The sequence below is a fragment of the Amblyraja radiata genome, chromosome 4, assembly GCF_010909765.2.
Source record: "Amblyraja radiata isolate CabotCenter1 chromosome 4, sAmbRad1.1.pri, whole genome shotgun sequence".
NCBI lineage: Eukaryota > Metazoa > Chordata > Chondrichthyes > Rajiformes > Rajidae > Amblyraja > Amblyraja radiata.
The window spans coordinates 82,376,458-82,395,607 of record NC_045959.1 but is presented as its reverse complement, the minus strand read 5'-3'; the positions used below and the strand labels follow the sequence as shown (position 1 = coordinate 82,395,607).

Here is a 19,150-nt window from a genome sequence, read left to right as displayed (position 1 = left end):
GATGCTATGCTGAGGCTTTCCCAAGCACTGGTTAGACCTCATTTGGAGTATTGTGAGCAGTTTTAGGCTGCATAAATGAGGAGAGTCCAGAGGAGGGTTACAAGAATGATCCCGGTTAACGTGAAGAGTGTTTGATGTCTTTAGGCCTGTACTTGCTGGAGTTTAGAAGGATGCGGGAGAATCTCTTTGAAACTAACTGAATATTGAAAGACCTAGATCGAGTAGATGTGTAGAGCATGCTCCCAGTAATAGGAGAGTCTAGGACCATAGGGCACACCCTCGGATTAAAAGGATGTACTGTTAGAATGGAGATAGGGATGAATTCACCACTTGAGGGTGGTGAATCTGTGGAATTCATTGTCACAGTTGGCTTTGGAGGCCAAGTCATTGGGAACTTTGAAGTGGGGATTGACGGAGTATTGATTAGTGAGGGTGTCAAAGGTTATGGGGAGAAGGTTGGAGAATGGGGTTGAGAGGGAAAGATGGATCAGTCATCATTGAATTGCAGAGTAGAATCGATGAACCGAATGCTCCTATGAACTTATGAATTCCTCCAAGTGGAAACTAGGACCAACAATGTCACCTATCCAAGTTCTTCAGAGATGTTGACTTACTGAGTTACTCCAGCACTCTGCCTTTTTTTAAATTCCCCAAAACTATTTTTGAAAGAAGTAGTGAAAAAGAATAATTTCCAGCTACATTGTATGTCTGATATTCACAGGCTTGAAAGAAAATGAGTGTCATCAGTTTAAAGCTTTCTGCAAGGTTGTCAGTAAGATTAGAAATGAATTGAGTTAAATAACTGAAGAACTGCAGAGGGCGTTCTTAAGAACACTTTGCTTGAACCGATTATCAAAAATCTTTTTGCCTGATTACAAAATTGAGATCTAGATTATCAGATTTGAAAGGCTCAAAGTTTCAGAAGCAAGTAATGTTGTAAAATATCAAAGTTACAGGAATTTTGAGTGTCTGATTTTCCATTAAATTCTGACAGCATTGTCTTTCTTGATGATGCTCCACTAAGCCACCAATTGAAGGTAGCAAATCGGATGGTGAATGATGTGGGAGATGAGGTGAAGCAGAATAAGTAATTCCCTTTTGGGAAGGTGAAGAATTTACTGACTGTTTAACCATTTTGAAATACGTCCACTGTAATCACACGTTGTCAGATTTGAGTTTAGTTTATTGCCGTGTACCGAGATACAGTGAAAAGCTTTTGTTGTGTGCTAACTAGAAAGATAATACTTAATTACAATCAAAACATCCACAGTGTACAAATGCATGATAATGGGAAAAACATGAATAACATTTAGTGCAAGATAAAATCCATTAAAGTCCTCTCAAAGATAGTCTCCATGAGGTAGAAAGTAGCTTGGGACTGCTCTCCAGTTTTTGGTAGGATGGTTCAGTTGCCTGATAACAGCTGGGAAGAAACTGTCTCTGAAACTAGAGGTGTGCATTCTCATACTTCTGTACCTCTTGCTGATGGGAGAGGGAAGAAGAGGGAGTTACCGGGGTGTGACTCGTCCTTGATTATGCTGAGTATTGAACTGCCTAAGAAATGTGTAAGGCCTTCTCGTGGTCAGCAACTGAGTATATTTAGCTATAGAATTTGAGACAAATTAAGCAAAGAAATGCTGGGCATTTTCAAAAAATGTTCCCGAATCCTTGGAGAGAGAAATGGAATTGATGTTTTAGCTTATTAACTATCATCAGAATATTAATGAAACTGTTGCTTCTGTAGTTGTGGATAAACTAAAATAAATTGATTGGGGACGATCAGCCATAATCACAATGAATGGCAGTGCTGGCTCGAAGGGCCGAATGGCCTCCTCCTGCACCTATTTTCTATGTTCCTATGTTTCTAAATTACCCCTGTGCCCTTGGTCTATAGAGTTTCACAGACAGATACATGGAAACGGACTCTATGTCCCACTGAGTCTACATTAGCCATCAACCACCCATTTACACTAATCCTATATTAATCCCTCTATATAGTTCTCCCAATATTGAATGAATGAATGAATGAATGAATGAATGAATGAATGAATGAATGAATGAATGAATAAATGAATGAATGAATGAATGAATGAATGAATGAATGAATGAATGAATGAATGAATGAATGAATGAACCAATCACCTATACTGCAGGGATCATTTAGAGTGGCTAATTAACCTGCCAGCAGGCACATCACGGGGCATGGGTGACACAGTGGCACAACTGGTAAAGTCGCTGGCTCAACAGTGCCAAAGCCCCGGTTTCGATCCTGACCTTGGGTGCTGACTGTGTGGAGTTTGCACATTCTCCCTGTGACCACTTGGGTTTCTTCCGGCTGCTCCAGATTCCTCCCCTATCTCAGAGATATGTGGGTAAGTAGATGAATTGCCCTCTGTAGTAAGCCCCTAGCATGCATGGAGTGGATGTGAACGTGGGAGAACTAAAGAGAATGGATGGTTAGCCTGAACTTGGTGGGGCCAAAGAACCTGCTTCCATACTGTATCTCTAAACTAAACTCAAAATCATTGGCACGTGGGAGAAAACTGGAGCACCCAGAAGAAGCCCTCAAGCCAGAGGGCAAAGTACAAACAATACATTGACAGCACCCGCAGAATTGAAGCACTCAAAGCCATGGAAATTCTCACTTATTTAATTTGGTTTAGTTTAGAGATACGGCATGGCAACAGGACCTTCGGCCCACCAAGTCCAGGCAGACTAGCGCTCCCGGTACACTACCACGATCCTACACATTCGGGACAATTTACAATTTTTACCAAAGCCAATTATTCTACAAACCTGTACGTCTTTGGAGTGTGGGAGGAAACCGGAGCACCCGTGGAAATCCCATGCAGTCATGGGGAGAACGTACAAACTTCATACAGACAGCACCCGTAGTTGGGATCGAACCTGGTCTCCGGCTCTGCATGCGCTGTAAGGCAGCAACTCTGCCGCTGTGCCGCCCCCATTTGTTGTGCTATCACTTCTCCACGTGTGATTTATAAATGCCACTAGGTGCGGGACACATTATGTTGAGGAGATGTCTTCCTGATATCGGTGTAAGTGGTAATAATGGCTTTGAACCATGAGCTAACTACCTCATTGGATTATTCTGGTATTGCATGGTATTTATTGTTAATTCCATGTGCCTTCTACGAACAATTAATTGCATCCTGATCTATATATGACAATAAACCGATCTGAATGTGAAGCTGAATATGTGTATGATACGTTACGATAGAACTTTATTTATCCCAAGAGGGAAATTGATCTGCCAACCGTCATAAAAGCAAAAAATACATGAAAACATGAAATTAAAGTGATGAGTGGAAAGGATTGGGGATGTGCAAAGATCAGGGGGAGAGGAATCAGTTTCAGCTTACCCCACGACAGAAGGGGGAGGGGTTGTACACTTTGATAGCCAAATTGGCTATCAAATGTAACCTCACATTATAAAGAAACTACCATTCCCTGACATGAGGAAAGAATTTCCATCAAACCAACTGAATAGGAAGTCCCTCACTTAAACACTTTCTTCTGTCAAGAAAATCCAACTGACAAAGAAACCTTGGTTTTGATTGAAGAATGTCAAGTTTATTCAAGGGCTGACTTCAAGAGAGCTACTTTTGCTTCTGAAGTAGTTATGGCAGGAGATTGAAAGAAGCCCACCAGGGAGCTCCATGAAAGTTGATTTGCCTGCTTCGATATTAGGAAGCAAATTGCCAGAACTATGTGATGGACAGATAAGAAAACGGATTTCAGCAGGCAATAAACATCAATGAAAGTACTCATGTTCTTCGATTAGTGGCTGAGATAACTCTAATGATCTAAAAGCAGCAAGGTTTTGCACTGTCAAATAAAAGGAGAATTTAACTGTTGATTCTTGTGCTTGCCTACTTTTATTTTTTATCACTCTGGTAGATAGTACTTATTCACTTAGCGTCTCCGAAGAGTGAAGTAGAACAAATTATTTTTAGGACCATTAACTTGCTCTTCTGCAAAATGTGTTTTGAACTGTTGTGAACTGGATCACAATTAACCAACACATTTGAGAAGTGGTATGGAGATGCGGGAATCTTAAGCAAAACAAAAACCACTGGAAGAACTCAGCAGGTCAGGCCATATCTGTGCGGGGCAATTGGACAGACAATGTTTCGGGTTGGAGCCTTTCTTCTGACTGAAACGTCGTCTGTCCATTTCCTTCCACAGATGCTGCCTGATCCACTGAGTTCCTGCAGCACTTTTTCAAAAAGTCCCTTGTTTAAGAATGGAAGTAGAGAGAATCCAGTGAATTATAGACTGTGAACCTTCTGCCAGAAACTATTGGTGAGGATTCTTCTGGATAGGATTTACTCCCATTTGGAAGAGGAAGGGCTAATTAAGGACAGTCAGCAAGAAGGATCTCGACCCGAAATGTCACCCATTCCTTTTCTCCAGAGATGCTGCCTGTCCTGCTGAGTTACTGTGTCTATCTTTGGCCTTGTACTTGGCAGGTTGTGTCTTATTAACTTGATCAAATTTTTTGAAGAGGTGACAAAGGCGATCAATGAGGGTGGGGCAGACATGGATTTTAATAAAGCTTTTGATAAAGTTCACCATAGTAGGTTATTCAGAAAATTAAGATACACGGGATTAACAGTTATTTAGCTGTATGAATTCTGAACTTGTGTACTGATGGAAGACAGAGGGTTGTGGTGGTTGGACAATATTCAGGCTGGAAGTCTATGACCAGTGGCATTCCACTGTGATGGGACCTCTGCTGTATGTGATATATATAAATGATCTGTGCTGGGACCTCTGCTGTATGTGATACATATAAATGATCTGTGCTGGGACCTCTGCTGGATGTGATACATATAAATGACTTGGACATAAATGTAGAGGGGTTGGTTAGTAAATTCACAGATGGCACCAAGATTGCTGGAGTCACAGACTGTGAGGAAGACTGTCAAAGTATACAACAGGATATTGATCAGCTACAGAAATGGGCAGAGAAATGGCAGATGGAGTTTAATCTAAGCAAGTGTGAGGTGAGCACTTTGGGAGGTCGAATGTAAGGAGAATATATGTAATTCCTCCCTTAACATCATAGATGTACAGAGGTCAAAGCCCATAACCTTCTGAAAGTGGCATCACAATTGGATAGTGATAAAGAAGGCATACAGCATGTAAACAAGCCTTTCAGCCCAATTCATCCACACCTGCCAAAATGCACCATTAAAGCTAGTCCCGCTTCCAAATTTGGCCTGTATCTCTTTAAAGCTTTCCTATCCATGTACCTGTTTGAGTGTCTTTTCAATGGTGTTATTGTACCTGCCTTGACTACCTCCTCTGGCAGCTCATTCCATATAACCACCATATGGTATGCTTGCCGTCATTGGCTGGGGCATTGAGAATAAGAGTCAGGAAGTCGTGATGTCGCTTTATAGAACATTTCTTAGGGCAGACGGAGTATTGTGTGCAGTTCTAGTTATCTCAGTACAGGAAAGGCGTGGTGGCTTTGGAAATGGTGCAGAGGAGGTTTATCAGAATAATGCCTAGGTTAGGGGTTTTAGCTACGGGGAGAGGTTGGATTGTTTTCTCTGGAGTGTTGGAATGTCGGAGGTTGAGGCAAGACCTGATAGAAGTATATAAAATCACGAGGGGCAGAGGGAAATCATGAGGGGCAGAGGTAGACAGTCAAAACCCTTTTCCTGCAATGGAATTATCAAATACGAGAGGGCATAGCTTTAATGGGAGAGGGACAGCATTTAAAGGAGATGTGCGGGGTAAGGTTTTTACACAGAGGGCGGGGGGCGCCTGGAACATGCTGCCGGGGATGGTGATGGAGACAGATACGATAGTGACATTTTAGAGTCCTATTGATAGGCACCTGGATATGCAGGGGATTGAGGGATATGGATTAGGCAGGCTCAAAATAGTTGGACGGCATCATATTCGGCACAGATATTGTGAGCCGAAGCACCTATAGCTTTGCTCTACTGTTCTGTGTTCTCAGTAATAGCGTGGCCCCGTTTCAGATCTTTGTCCATCCCTGAGGGACTTGCCATTTTGGCCCAGCACGAGTCATGATTCATAATATCTCTCATCCTCCTACACGGCTGCACTCTATGACCTGCAGTGACATTATTGTCCAAAGCCTGGTACAGGTATTACTAAACGCTGAGATCTGGAAACAGTACTACTGAACTCTAGTGGATGTATGGGGAATTGTCACACTGAGATTTTAAAGCAGCAAAAAGCACCAGAACCACAAGCCAATAACAAAATAATTTGCTTCTTTACAGTGAAGGCCAAAATTAACCTGAATTTCACTGCATTTGTCCTGCATAGATATTATTTGGCCACCACATTTCAATGGAGGTTTTCAGTGATATTCACGTGTACCTGGTACTGTGAAATTCTTTCTTTTTGCGTCCAATTTGGTAAAGCCACACAGCAGGTCTCACCTCGGCAGTGCACAAAGAATCGTCGCGTTTCTGACGCCGACAAAGTTAATAATGTTCATCGAACAGTTGCATCTTCTCGCAGCGGCGAACCAGGCCTGCAGGCGCACGTGGCCACAGGCTCGTCTCCCTTCGATCTTCGCCCCCCCACCCCACCACCAGGTCCCACCTCAATCTCGGCGGCTCCCCATTGGATCCCCCTTGATTCTCGGCGCTCCCCCACCCACCTTGTCCCCCTTTGATATTGCCTGCCCCCCGCCAGATCCCCCTACATTCCCGGTGGTCCTGCTCGCTCTCAGAAGCCCCCACCCCCGGCACGTCCCCCTACATTCTCGCCACTCCCCAACTTCCCCTTTGATCTCGCGGCCCCCACCGCCAGCTCCTCCTACATGCTCGGCGGTCCACCACTGGGTTGCTCTCGGTCGCTCTCCTCACTGTCGGCGGCCTGTCCGCCAGGTCGCTCGGCACCACGGTGCATCCCTGAAGTCGTTCAGCTTATGGGAGCACCCCCTTTTTTATTTAGGAGGATGAAATTTGGAACAAGTCCAAATACTGTAGATGAGGCACCAGCCTCAGCTGAATGTTTTTTTCAACTAAAAAGCATCCGTAGAAGAGGCCCTGGCAAATTCACCATATGTATAGACGGGACTAGATGATTAAGTGCACATTGATCTGCAGCTCTGGGACTACTCTTTTAGTGTGTGAAGGGGAAAATATCAACTTGTGCATTAAGTGGCTAGGTCTCAACGCTGGGGCCATTACTAATGGAAACAATATGAAGGGAATTGTGGACCATGTCATTCACACTGAGGAAGCACAAAAGCAGCTGGCAGTATCCACATTTGACTGTGTGCAATTGTTTAGAAGTCACTTTCATGCCTTTAACCTTTCACTGACTTAGTTTGTAGTTTTTCAGTTTTCAAGATACAGTGTAGAACAGGCCCTTCAACCCACTGAGTCCGCACCAACCAACAATTAACCAGTTCTATCCTACACATTAGCGAAAATTTACAGAAGCCAATTCACCTAAAAAACCTGCACGTGTTTGGAATGTGGGAGGAAACCTGAGCACCCTGAGAAAACCTACAAGGTCACGTCCTCCAATGTTTCATCGAACTACCCCCCCCCCCCCCCCCCCCCTCCCCCAAAGCTTTCAACATAAAACTTTATAGACCATTTCATATTTGTTGAGTCTTGGCTGTGGAAGAACATCCACGTTTATCTATATAACCAACGTAAACTAAAAATAAAAAGCAATTATTTCAAGCACTTTGGATGATTTTGGAGGTTGGTCTTTCCATTGTACAATTGTTTTTGTAGTGGTAATTAGTGGATCTAAAAGGCCTAGACAGAGTGGACGAGGTGAGGATGTTTCCAGTAGTGGGAGAATCTAGGACCAGAAGGCACAGCGTCAGAATATAAGGACCTTTAGAATGGAGATGAGGAGGAGTTTCTTCAGTCAGGGAGTGGCGATTCTGAGGAATTCATTGCTACAGGCAGTTGTGGAAGCCAAGTCATTGGGCATTTTTAAAGCAGAGATTGATAAGTTCTTGATTAGTAAGCGTGTCAAGGGTTATGGGGAGAAGGCAGCAGAATGCGGTTGAGAGCGAAAAATAGATCATGATTGAATAGTGGAGCAGACGCGATGGGCCGAATGGCCTAATTCTGCTATGTCTTATGATCTTATGGTAGAGTCATAGAGTGATGCTGTGTGGAAACAAGCCCTTCAGCCTAACTTGCCCCCACCGGCCAAAATGTCCCATCTACACCATTCCCACCTGCCAGGATTTGTTCCACATCCCTCCACACCTGTCCTATCCATGCACCTGCCTAACTGTTTGTTAAATGTCGGTATGGTCCCTGCCTCAACTACCCCCTCTAGCAGCTTGTTCCACACACCCACCACCCTTTATGTGAAACAGATCTAATGTTGATTATCTTTTCTCCAACCAGCTATGCCCTCAGTACTGGCCAGAAAATGGCGTGCATCGGCACGGCCCCCTGCAGGTGGAGTTTGTGTCTGCAGACCTCGAGGAGGATATCATCAGCAGAATATTCCGAATTTACAATGCATCCAGGGTAAGGACCGACTTTGTTTCACACTGAGAGAACAGAAACAATTAAGATCTGCAGAAAGCCTTTCACATTCCACTCTCCGTATCTCAACATACTTTCCGCACTAGTACTTGACAGTAACTTACGGGTGCTGAGGAGAAGAATGAATTGGTCCTGTAAATCCTTGTATCTCAACAGCTTTGCTGGATAGTACTTACAGCCGCAATGTCTTCAATATTAATACATGATCTATGGTTCTAAATTGAGGGTTGTATTGCAAATGCCATTTTAAAAAGGATAAAATGCGTAATTGTTTTGCATATTGCTAACATTTTATCATAAGCACGTTTTACCTACTGAACGTCAACACTGGTTTGTTATGTTTGCATTGAATGGGAATATTAAAAGAGGAGCTACCATGTGGGAAACGTTCTGTTGTTTTATAAAATATGCTTAATTGTTTAATGACGGAAGAATCTGAGTACAGTGGTACAGGATACATTTTTAACCTTTCTCATTCATTGATGTGGTCAGGGTTGAACTGGTGGATTTCAGTCACTGCTCTCACTAATGTCATTTTTTTTACATAGTTTGAGTAATATTATCGTGTAATTAGGAGGCATTTAACTGATTAAGTTTAACAGCAAGTTCAATTGAAAGGGCAGTTTCATAATTGTCATTTTGTAACTCCATCCTGCCAGTGAGTGGTTCACAGAAATAAATAAGCTGTGTTACATTGTCAGAAGAGTAGTATGGAATTTAAACTAAGATATTAATTGAAGAGGCGGCACAGTGGTGCAGTGGCAGGGCTGCTGCCTTACAGTGCCAGAGACCCCAGTTCGATCCTGACTACGGGTGCTGCCTGTTCGGAGTTAGTACGTTCCCCCCATGGGTTTCCTCCGGGTGCTCCAGTTTCCTTCCACACTCCAAAGACGTACAGGTTTGTAGGTTAAATGGCTTTAGAAAAATTGTAAATTGTCCCTAGAGTGTGTAAGATAGCGTTAGTGTGCAAGGTTTGCTGGTCAGCGCAGACTCGGTGGGCCAAAAGGCCTGTTTCTAAACGAAACTAAACTAAAAGCTAAAGTTACTATACCCCACCTCCACCACCTCCCCACTACAATCAGTCTAAAGAAGGGTCCCGACCCGAAGCGTCACCTATCCATTTTCTCCAAAGCTGTTGCCTGACCCGCTGAGTTACTCCAGAATTTTGTGTCTGTCTTTGGTATAAACCAGCATCTGTAGTTCCTCGTTACTACATCATGGTTACTCAAGGTTGTGTGATGATGTTTATTTTCCATGTGTCCTTTTGTCTTCTGATGGGTACGTGAACATTCAGCCTCAAGACGGCTACAGGATGGTGCAGCAGTTCCAGTTTCTGGGATGGCCCATGTATCGGGACAATCCCGTCTCCAAGCGATCCTTCCTCAAGCTCATCAGACAGGTGGAAAAATGGCAGGAGGAGTATGATGGTGGGGAAGGCCGCACAGTCGTGCACTGTCTGTAAGTCACGCTTGGTTCTAACTCACAACCTCGACTTCACCTCTTGTACCACCAAATGCTCAGGAAGTGTGTCAAAGAAATTGAATTGACCAAAAATGTGAATGTAATACTGTGACACAAACACAAAGATTAATGATTCTGGTGTGGAATTAATTGTTTACGATAGTGCGTGATAAATCTTTCCATTTTCTCCTTTGGAAGACAAGGGCTTTTCAGACTGAAACAGTTTACTTTGAATAATAGGCTCACTTTTGGGAGTTATTTAAATAATTTAGCAGAAGCTTTGTTTGAAAGGGCAACATCTTGATTATACACCTGAAAACCCATTAGCCAAGTGACTCACTGTGCTCCCAACGAACGAACGTGGCTTCCTCACTGGAGTACAGATTGATCTCGCATCTCGAGGATTAGATCTGACTCCGGTTTAGGTTAATGTGGTGGAAGTAATCACGCTGTTTGCTGACTGCATGCAATTAGTTTGTGCTGCCTATAGTCTGGTGGCAGTGAGTCACCAGCACAGACCTGCAGAGACGTTTGTCACAACTTTAACACAAATACAGAGGCGGCCGGATTCACACAACACTTGGGATCATCCCTAATGGTTCACAAGGAGCTGTACTTGTCCAGGTTTTACCTGGTACAATGAGAGGTAATGAGGTTTAGAAGCAGTGTAGAGATGTCTGGGCTCACTCCCTCCCACCTGCAACTCACTGCCCTTTGGTGGGTATCTCTGACCAAAGAGACAATGGAGTTGAAGGGGTCTTAAGAATGTCATGAGTCAAGAGTGTTTTATTGTCATATGTCTAAAAACAGAACACTGAAATTCTTATGTGCAGCAGCACAACAGATATGCAAAGTCAGTATTCTGTGAAAACCCCATAGTAACACGACAATAAAAAGTTCACTATATATATATAAAAACAAACAAAAATAATAGTAATGGGATAAAGAATTAATGATTTTACAGGTAGGTGTAGGTGTGTGTGTGTGTTTGCGTGTATGTGCACGTGTGCATGCGTGTGTGTTTGTGTGCATCTGTATTTGCGAGTCTGTGTATTTGTGTGTGTGAGTGAGTTTGTGTGTGTGTTTTAGGAGGCCAGGCTGCACCTGTGAAGGGAAATGGACAGGCGATGTTTTGGGAGCCTCCTTTAGATATTCAGGGTCTGAAGGAGGGTCCCCACTGGAAACATCACTTCTCCGTTTCCCTCACCAGGGCTGGACACTTGCCACCTAGCCCGCTGACTTCCTCCAGCACAAAATTGCAGCTTCTGCCATCTCCTGTGGCTCCACTGTGCATGTTGGGATCGGGATTGTAATATAACAGGGAGGTGAGCACTAAAGTCGTGCCCCAACCTTGGTGTGTGTGCAGGAACGGCGGAGGGCGCAGCGGAGCGTTTTGTGCGATCAGCATTGTGTGTGAAATGCTGAGGCAACAGAGGGCAGTGGATGTGTTCCATGCTGTGAAGACACTGCGAAACAACAAGCCTAACATGGTCGACTTGCTGGTGAGTATGAGCTGACCAGAATTAATTTACAATAGTTTAGAGATACAGCACAGAAACGGGACCGTTGGCCCAACAAGTCTGTTGTGATCAGCGATCCCTATACACTAACACTATCCTACACATTAGGGCCAATTTTACCATTTTTACCCAAAGCCAATTAACCTACAAACCTGTACGTCTTTTTAATGGGGGAGGAAACTGGAGATCCCGGAGAAAACCCACGCCGCCAAGGGGAGAACATACAAAATCCATACAGTCAGCACCCATAGTCAGGATCGAATCAGAGCCTCTGGCACTGTAAGGCACCAACTCTACCGCTGCGCCACCATGCCACCCCCTAAGATGACTCTCTGCAGACCTTAATGAACAGACAGCAAATGCTTACCATTCCTCCATTAGATTTTTGGCCACTGTAACTGGAGTTGGAGAGGGTCCAGAGGAGGTTTACGAGAATGATCCAAGGGATGATTGGGTTAACTTATGAGGAGCATTTGATGGCTCTGCTCCTGTACTCAATGGAGCTTAGAAGGATGAGGGAGGACCGTATTGAAATCTACTGAATAATGAAAGTCCAAGATAGAGTGGATGTGGAGATAATGTTTCCAGTTAAACATAGAAATATAGAAAATAGGTGCAGGAGTAGGCCATTCGGCCCTTCGAGCCAGCACCACCATTCAATATGGTCATGGCTGATCATCCAAAATTAGTACCCCGTTCCTGCTTTTTCACCCATATCCTTTGATTCCATGAGCCCTCAGAGCTAAATTTAACTCTCTCTTGAAAACTGTTATGGGAGAGTCTAAGACCAAATGGCTCAGCCGCAGAGGGAAAGGCCGTGACATTAGAATGAAGATGAGGAGGAATTTCTGTAGCCAGAGGGTGGTGAATTTGTGGAATTCATTGCCACATCATTGCATATTTTTAAAGTAGAGATTCATGGATTAGTAACAGTATCAAGGGTTACAGGGAGAAAGCAGGTTGAGAGGCAACGATACATCAACCATGATCAAAAGGGTAGATTGCCTAATTCTGCTCCCATATTTTATGATCTTATGAATTATACATGGCCTAGAATTTCGATTAGGGATCCCCTACTTTCCTTGTAAGATTCGTGTCAGCTCAGCAGAAAGCCCAGCAGGAGGAAGTAGTGAGAAACACCACCCTTCATGGAGGGAATTTACACTATCATCAAATGTGCTGCATCTCACCTCTGGACAGTTAGGATTGTGGAATGTGTAGGAAAGAACTACACATGCATATAAGGTAGCCAGAGATAGTGGGAGGGCAGAGGATTGGGAAGCATTTAAAGGTCAGCAAAAAATAACTAAGCGATTAATTAAGACGGGGAAAATAGACTATGAAAGGAATTTAGCGAACAACATAAAAACTAATAGTAAGAGTTTTTATAGCTATATAAAAAGAAAAAGGGTGGCTAAGGTGAACGTTGGTCCATTGGAGGGTGAGACTGGAGAGTTGTTGGTGGGGAACATGGAAATGGCAAAGGCATTAAACGAGTATTTTGTATCAGTCTTCACCATAGAAGACACAAAAAATATTCCAACGCTGGATAAACAGGGGGCGGTAGGAATGGAGGAGCTAAATACTATTAAGATCACCAAGGAGGTGGTATTAGGGAAATTAATGAGACTGAAGGAGGATAAATCCCCTGGGCCTGATGGATTACATCCAAGGGTCTTGAGGGAGATAGCGGTGGGGATTGTGGATGCATTGGTGATAATTTTCCAAAACTCCCTGGAGGCAGGAACGGTCCCAGTGGATTGGAAAATGGCCAATGTAACACCTATATTTAAAAAAGGAAGTAAACAGAAGGCGGGTAACTATAGACCGGTTAGTCTAACATCGGTGGTGGGTAAAATGTTAGAGACAATTATTAAAGAAACACTAACGGGGCACTTGGATAAACATGACTTCATCGGACAGAACCAGCATGGTTTTGTGAAGGGGAAGTCCTGTTTAACGAATCTGCTCGAATTCTTTGAGGAAGTAACAACCCGGGTGGATAAAGGGGAACCGGTGGATGTGGTATACTTGGACTTCCAAAAGGCTTTTGACAAGGTGCCACATAAGAGACTATTGCTAAAAATAAAAAATTATGGGATTGGGGGTAATATATTAGCATGGGTAGAGGATTGGCTAACAAATAGGAAGCAGAGAGTGGGGATAAATGGTTCATACTCGGGATGGCAACCGGTAACTAGCGGGGTTCCGCAAGGGTCGGTGCTGGGACCCCAGTTGTTCACAATTTATATAAATGATTTGGAGGAGGGAACCAAGTGTAATATATCAAAATTTGCGGACGATACAAAAATGGGAGGAAAAGTAGGGGATGAGGAGGATAGGAAGAGTCTGCAAAAGGATATAGATAAGCTAGGTGAGTGGGCAACAACTTGGCAGATGAAATTTAATACTAATAAATGTGAAGTCATTCACTTTGGGAAAAAAAATGATAGGGCAAGTTATTTTCTAAATGAGGAGGAACTGCGTTGTAATGCAACGCAAAGGGATCTAGGGGTATTAGTACATGAATCACTAAAAGTTAGTATGCAGGTGCAGCAAGCAATCAGGAAGGCCAATGGAGTTTTGGCCTTTATTGCTAGGGGGATTGAGTATAAAAACACGGAGGTCTTGCTGCAGCTGTACACAGTATTAGTGAGACCACATTTGGAATACTGTGTACAGTTCTGGGGTCCATACTTAAGAAAGGATGTACTAGCCCTGGAGGCAGTGCAGCGAAGGTTTACAAGATTAATTCCTGCAATGAGGGGATTGACATATGAGGAAAGGTTAAGTAGGCTGGAACTCTACTCTTTGGAGTTTAGAAGAATGAGAGGCGATCTCATTGAAACATATAAGATCGTGAGGGGCCTCGATCGGGTGGATGCACCGAGGATGTTCCCAATGATCGGGGAAACTAGAACTAGGGGACATAGTCGCAGAATAAGGGGGGGCTCTTTTAAAACTGAGATGAGGAAGAACTTCTTCACCCAGAGGGTGGTTAATTTATGGAATTCACTGCCCCAGGGAGCAGTGGAAGCAGAAACGTTAAATATATTTAAGTCTAAAATAGATGGTTTTTTAGCTGCCAAGGGGATAAGGGGCTATGGGGAGAGGGCAGGGATATGGACCTAGGTATGGTTAGTATAGTAAGACCTGAGTGATCTCCTGGACAAGTGTCGATCGCCTGGATTGGGGTCGGAGAGGAATTTCCCAGATTTTTTTCCCGAATTGGACCTGGGTTTTTATCCGTTTTTTTGCCTCCCCCAGGAGATCACGCGGTTCTTGGGGTGGAGAGGGGTGATAGCGGTATAAAGGGGAGGATAGTGTCTTGTGTTCTGTGTCTTGTGTCTACTGTTTGTGGGTAAGTGTGTCTGTTTAGTGTTCAGCCATGAGTGAATGGCGGTGCGGGCTCGACGGACCGGGTGGTCTACTCTCGCACCTACTTTCTATGTTTCTATGTTTCTATGCTGGTTTAAATTGTCTCGACCCAAGAAGGGTCTCGACACAAAACGTCACCCATTCCTTCTCTCCAGAGATGCTGCCTGTCTCACTGAGTAACTCCAGGTTTTTGTGTCTATCTTTGGTTTAAACCAGCATCTGCAGATCCTTCCTACACTGGTCTACAATCACTTGCTCATACTAATTCCATGTTATCCCATTTACTTGTCCACTCTCTGAGGAGCAATTTACAGAGGCCAAATAATCTTCAATCGTGCACGTCTTTGGGATGTGGGATGAAACTGGAGCACCGGAGCGTCCTAGGTCAGGATCGAACCCGGGCCTCTGGCGGTGTAAAGCAGCTGCTCTACCAGCTATGCCACTGTGCTGCCCTGTATTTGGGATCAACATTAAATGCAGGCTTTGCCCGTACTCGGGAAATGAAAAAAAACCTTATGCTCTTGGCCCACTCGTCCGTACATTCAATTAAAGAGGGGGTCAATTATAAATCGAGGAAAGGATTTTGTTGACTTGCTTAATTCCCGTTTGTCTTTCAGGATCAGTACAAGTTCTGCTATGAGGTGGCGATTGAATGCTTGAATTCTGGTTGATGGAGGTCTGGCAGATACCACGGCAGCCAACATGGCCCATCCCGTCCACTTTGAGAAAGCAACCCTTTGATTCCCGGTAAATTGTGAGAGAGCTTCACATCGTCAGACTTCAGTTCTACAAGCCAATGCTTCTCCTTAGTTTTTATTCCACTCGCTGGGTCCCCTGTGGGAGCTCAGAGAGAGAGAGAGAGAGAGACTGTAAAAATCTGCTTGCACTGCCAAACTTTTACTTTAATCCACCAGCTCTCTATACTGTAGCTGTTTAATATTTAAAATAAAATTAATATTCATATAAATGTACACACATTATTCAAAATATTGTTAGTTAGCTGTTGTTACTAAAAGAGCACAATAATTTTTATTTTAAATGCAAAGTATTTTACTGACAGTCTAGAGGAGTTGACTAATGCCCAGAGCAAACGTTAATCCATTAAACTCAAGCCTAAATACTTCACTAAGTCTATTCCAGCCATAATCCTCCTGACAGACTGAGACGATATCCTCCATGACTCTCAATCTCTGACCAGGAACCCTTTCATTTTTATCCCCATGTAAAAAGCTTAATTTACTCTCGGGTCACTTGTGACCATTTCATTCTTTATATGAACAATACCAATTGAGAAATTGAGTCTTTATGGCTTGGTTCTTATGCAATCACCATTTCTAGCTGTTTTATTGTAATCTTCCTTCATAATTTTACGTTTAATTCTGTTTTCCTTTCACTCTCCAACCACAGAGTTCCGTGATTACTCTTTGGTAAGCAGTTCAAAATCTTTCCTTACATTAACATAGAAACATAAAAAATAGGTGCAAGAGTAGGCCATTCGGCCCTTCGAGCCTGCACCGCCATTCAATATGATCATGGCTGATCATCCAACTCAGTATCCTGTACCTGCCTTCTCTCCATACCCCCTGATCCCTTTAGCCACAAGGGCCACATCTAACTCCCTCTTAAATATAGCCAATGAACTGGCCTCAACTACCTTCTGTGGCAGAGAATTCCACAGATTCACCACTCTCTGTGTAAAGATTCTATATCACTGCGCGTTACGCCAATTTCACTCATCGAGTCAGAGCGTCAGAGAGCTGTACAGCATGGAAACAGGTCCTTCAGCCCAACATGTCCTTACTGTGTAAGTCCTGCCCTGGTTTTACACATCAAAGTGCAACACCTCACACTTGTCAGAATTAAATTCCATTTGCCGTTCCTTGATCCACCTTCCCAATTGAAGTAGATCTTAAGTAAACTTAGATATTTTTCCTCACTTTCTACCATGTCTTTTCATGCCTTCAGCAAATTTACAAACAATGTTACGTTGATTGATTCCTTCTAGTTCAATGCACCCATTCAATTAGGCCTTGCCCTATCTGCATTTTCTCTCTGGATACTGTGTATCCTTACTTAACTTTATCCAAAAGAAATGTAAAACAATTGGAATCGGCCCAGCATCGATAGCCTATTGGGAAAGTAAGTTTCAGATTTCTACCCATCTTGGAATTCCAAAATCGTGGGGTGATGCAGCAAGTGGGAGGGGAGGGAAGGGAGTGCGTTAGATCCAAATCCAATGGACAGGCTGGTTAATCACCATCTCAATGATTAGTACGCAACCAAAGTGTTTCACTGTACCTCGGTGCATGTGACAATAAACTAAACTCAAACTAAAAGTTGTCTGTTGCTCTATGATGATATTTTTACCCAGGCTACAAGTTGCCACAAACAAGGATGCCTCATAACATAAATCAGTGAGTCCAAGTCGTTTTTGCAGGTGCATCATTTGAAAACACATGAATGTCTAACCCCTGTGCCATGTAGCCTGTTGCCCTTGCCAGTGGCGGTGCTGAATGGGCAGCAAGCAACCTTCCGTCTCACCTTAAGGTGTGAAATTCTGATTAGGGTGATCCTGGAACTCATGACAATAGTTAATGCCATTCCTGAGACCGTAATTCCATCTCCTAACACCACCCCTCCCCCCCTCCCCCCTCCCCCATCCGCCAGACCACTGTTTATGGCAGAGCCAGACTTTGCAATTTACTGTTTTTCTACCCCTGAGTTCAGCTTCCAATCCCAAATTGTGTCAATCACAAGTGTGTCTTCATCCATCTCTGTTACATTGCTTGCCTTCACACGTGTCCCCGCCATTCTTTTACCAGCACTCATCTGCACTGTTCTTACCTCCAATTTCATCCTTTCCAATGCGCTTGTTGCTTTTCTCTTACCTTCCATCCAAAGCGGCAACGTGGAGCAGCTGGTAGAGCTGCTGCCTCACAGTGCCAGAGACGCAGGTTTAATCCTGACCTTTGCGTGCCGTCTGTGTGGAGATTATACGTTCTCCCTGTGACCGCATGTGTTTCCTCCAGGTGCTCCGTTTCCTCCCACATCCCAAAGACTGGCGGGTATGTAGATTAATTTGCCTCTGTAAATTGCCCCCTTATTTGTAAACATGAAAGAGTGATCAGTGGTGGGTGAGCCGAAGGGCCTGTTTCCATGCTGTATTCCTACATTAAACTAACTCTGCTGCCCACATCCTCACTGAACAAAAGCCATCATCCATGAATATTCTCGCTCTCCATTTCCTTTTATTGGAAAGGTCCTCAGAGCTAATTATTCAGCCAAATCTTTGGCCATCTGTCCTGTGTGGGTCAGTATCACTTTCATTTCAATGATTTATTAGTCATGAGAAACTTGACAGGGGTCCCATGCAGCAGGTATTGTGTTTCATGGTGTTCAAAATGTCAGCTTCTGACACCTTAAAATTGCACTAATTTGCACTCATTTTTATTTGCAAAATGGACATAAACATAGAATATAAAACATAGAATAGAGTAGCACAGGAACAGGCCCTTTGGCCCATAATATCTGTGCTAAGCTTGACACAATTCTTATCTATCTGCACATATTCCATATCCCTCCATTCCCTGCATATCCATATGCCTAACCAAAAGTCTAAATGCCACTAGCATAAATTCTAGGAGCAGAATGAGGCCATTCGGTCCATCAAGTCTACTCCACCATTCAATCTTGGCTGATCCATCTTTCCCTCTCAACCCCATTCTCCTGCCTTCTCCCTATAACCCCTGACCTGCTTCCACCACCACTTCCCGACAGTGTATTCCAAGCACTCACTACCAACGATGTAAAAACAAATCTTGCCCCGCACATCTCCTTTAAACTTTACCCCTCTCATCTTAAAAATGTATTGTGTATGCTTTAGCATAAATAATCCCATTTTCACACCCAAGGGTGTTTCATTTTAACCAATATCATCAGTGCATGTGGTATGGTTCCTCTCTGGTGCGAAAAGCTGAGCAATCAACATGTGCTCTGTCACTCATTGACAAACCACGAGCAAACACTGCACCAAGTCACCAACGGAGATAGGACATTAATGTCTTTCTCCTTCATTGCACCTGGCAGACTGATCACAGATGTTCTGGCTGATCAGTTCACAATGGTATTTGCAAACATTCAAACTCTCGGTAGAGCTGCTGCCTCACAGCGCCAGAGACCCAGGTTTGAGCCTGCTGTCTGTGCAGAGTTCACAAGTTCTTTCTGTGACAGCGTGGGTATCCTCCGGGTTCT

The 19,150-nt window shown here is 43.7% G+C and overlaps 1 protein-coding gene across 18 annotated transcripts in view; it reads left to right on the top strand.

Annotated features, from left to right (window-relative positions):
- ptprm (protein tyrosine phosphatase receptor type M) overlaps positions 1–16,455 on the top strand; it is a 940,804-nt gene extending 924,349 nt beyond the window's left edge. For 12 of the 18 annotated variants that reach the window (XM_033019867.1, XM_033019862.1, XM_033019861.1 and 9 more), the window contains 4 exons: positions 8,397–8,522; positions 9,835–9,998; positions 11,368–11,503; positions 15,517–16,455. In XM_033019867.1, the coding sequence (XP_032875758.1) occupies positions 8,397–8,522; positions 9,835–9,998; positions 11,368–11,503; positions 15,517–15,570 (480 nt within the window). In that variant the 3' untranslated portion in view covers positions 15,571–16,455. The remainder of the gene's footprint in view (positions 1–8,396; positions 8,523–9,834; positions 9,999–11,367; positions 11,504–15,516) is intronic. The other 6 variants (XM_033019859.1, XM_033019853.1, XM_033019852.1 and 3 more) reach the window with 1 other exon arrangement.
- The last annotated feature ends 2,695 nt before the right edge of the window (positions 16,456–19,150 follow it).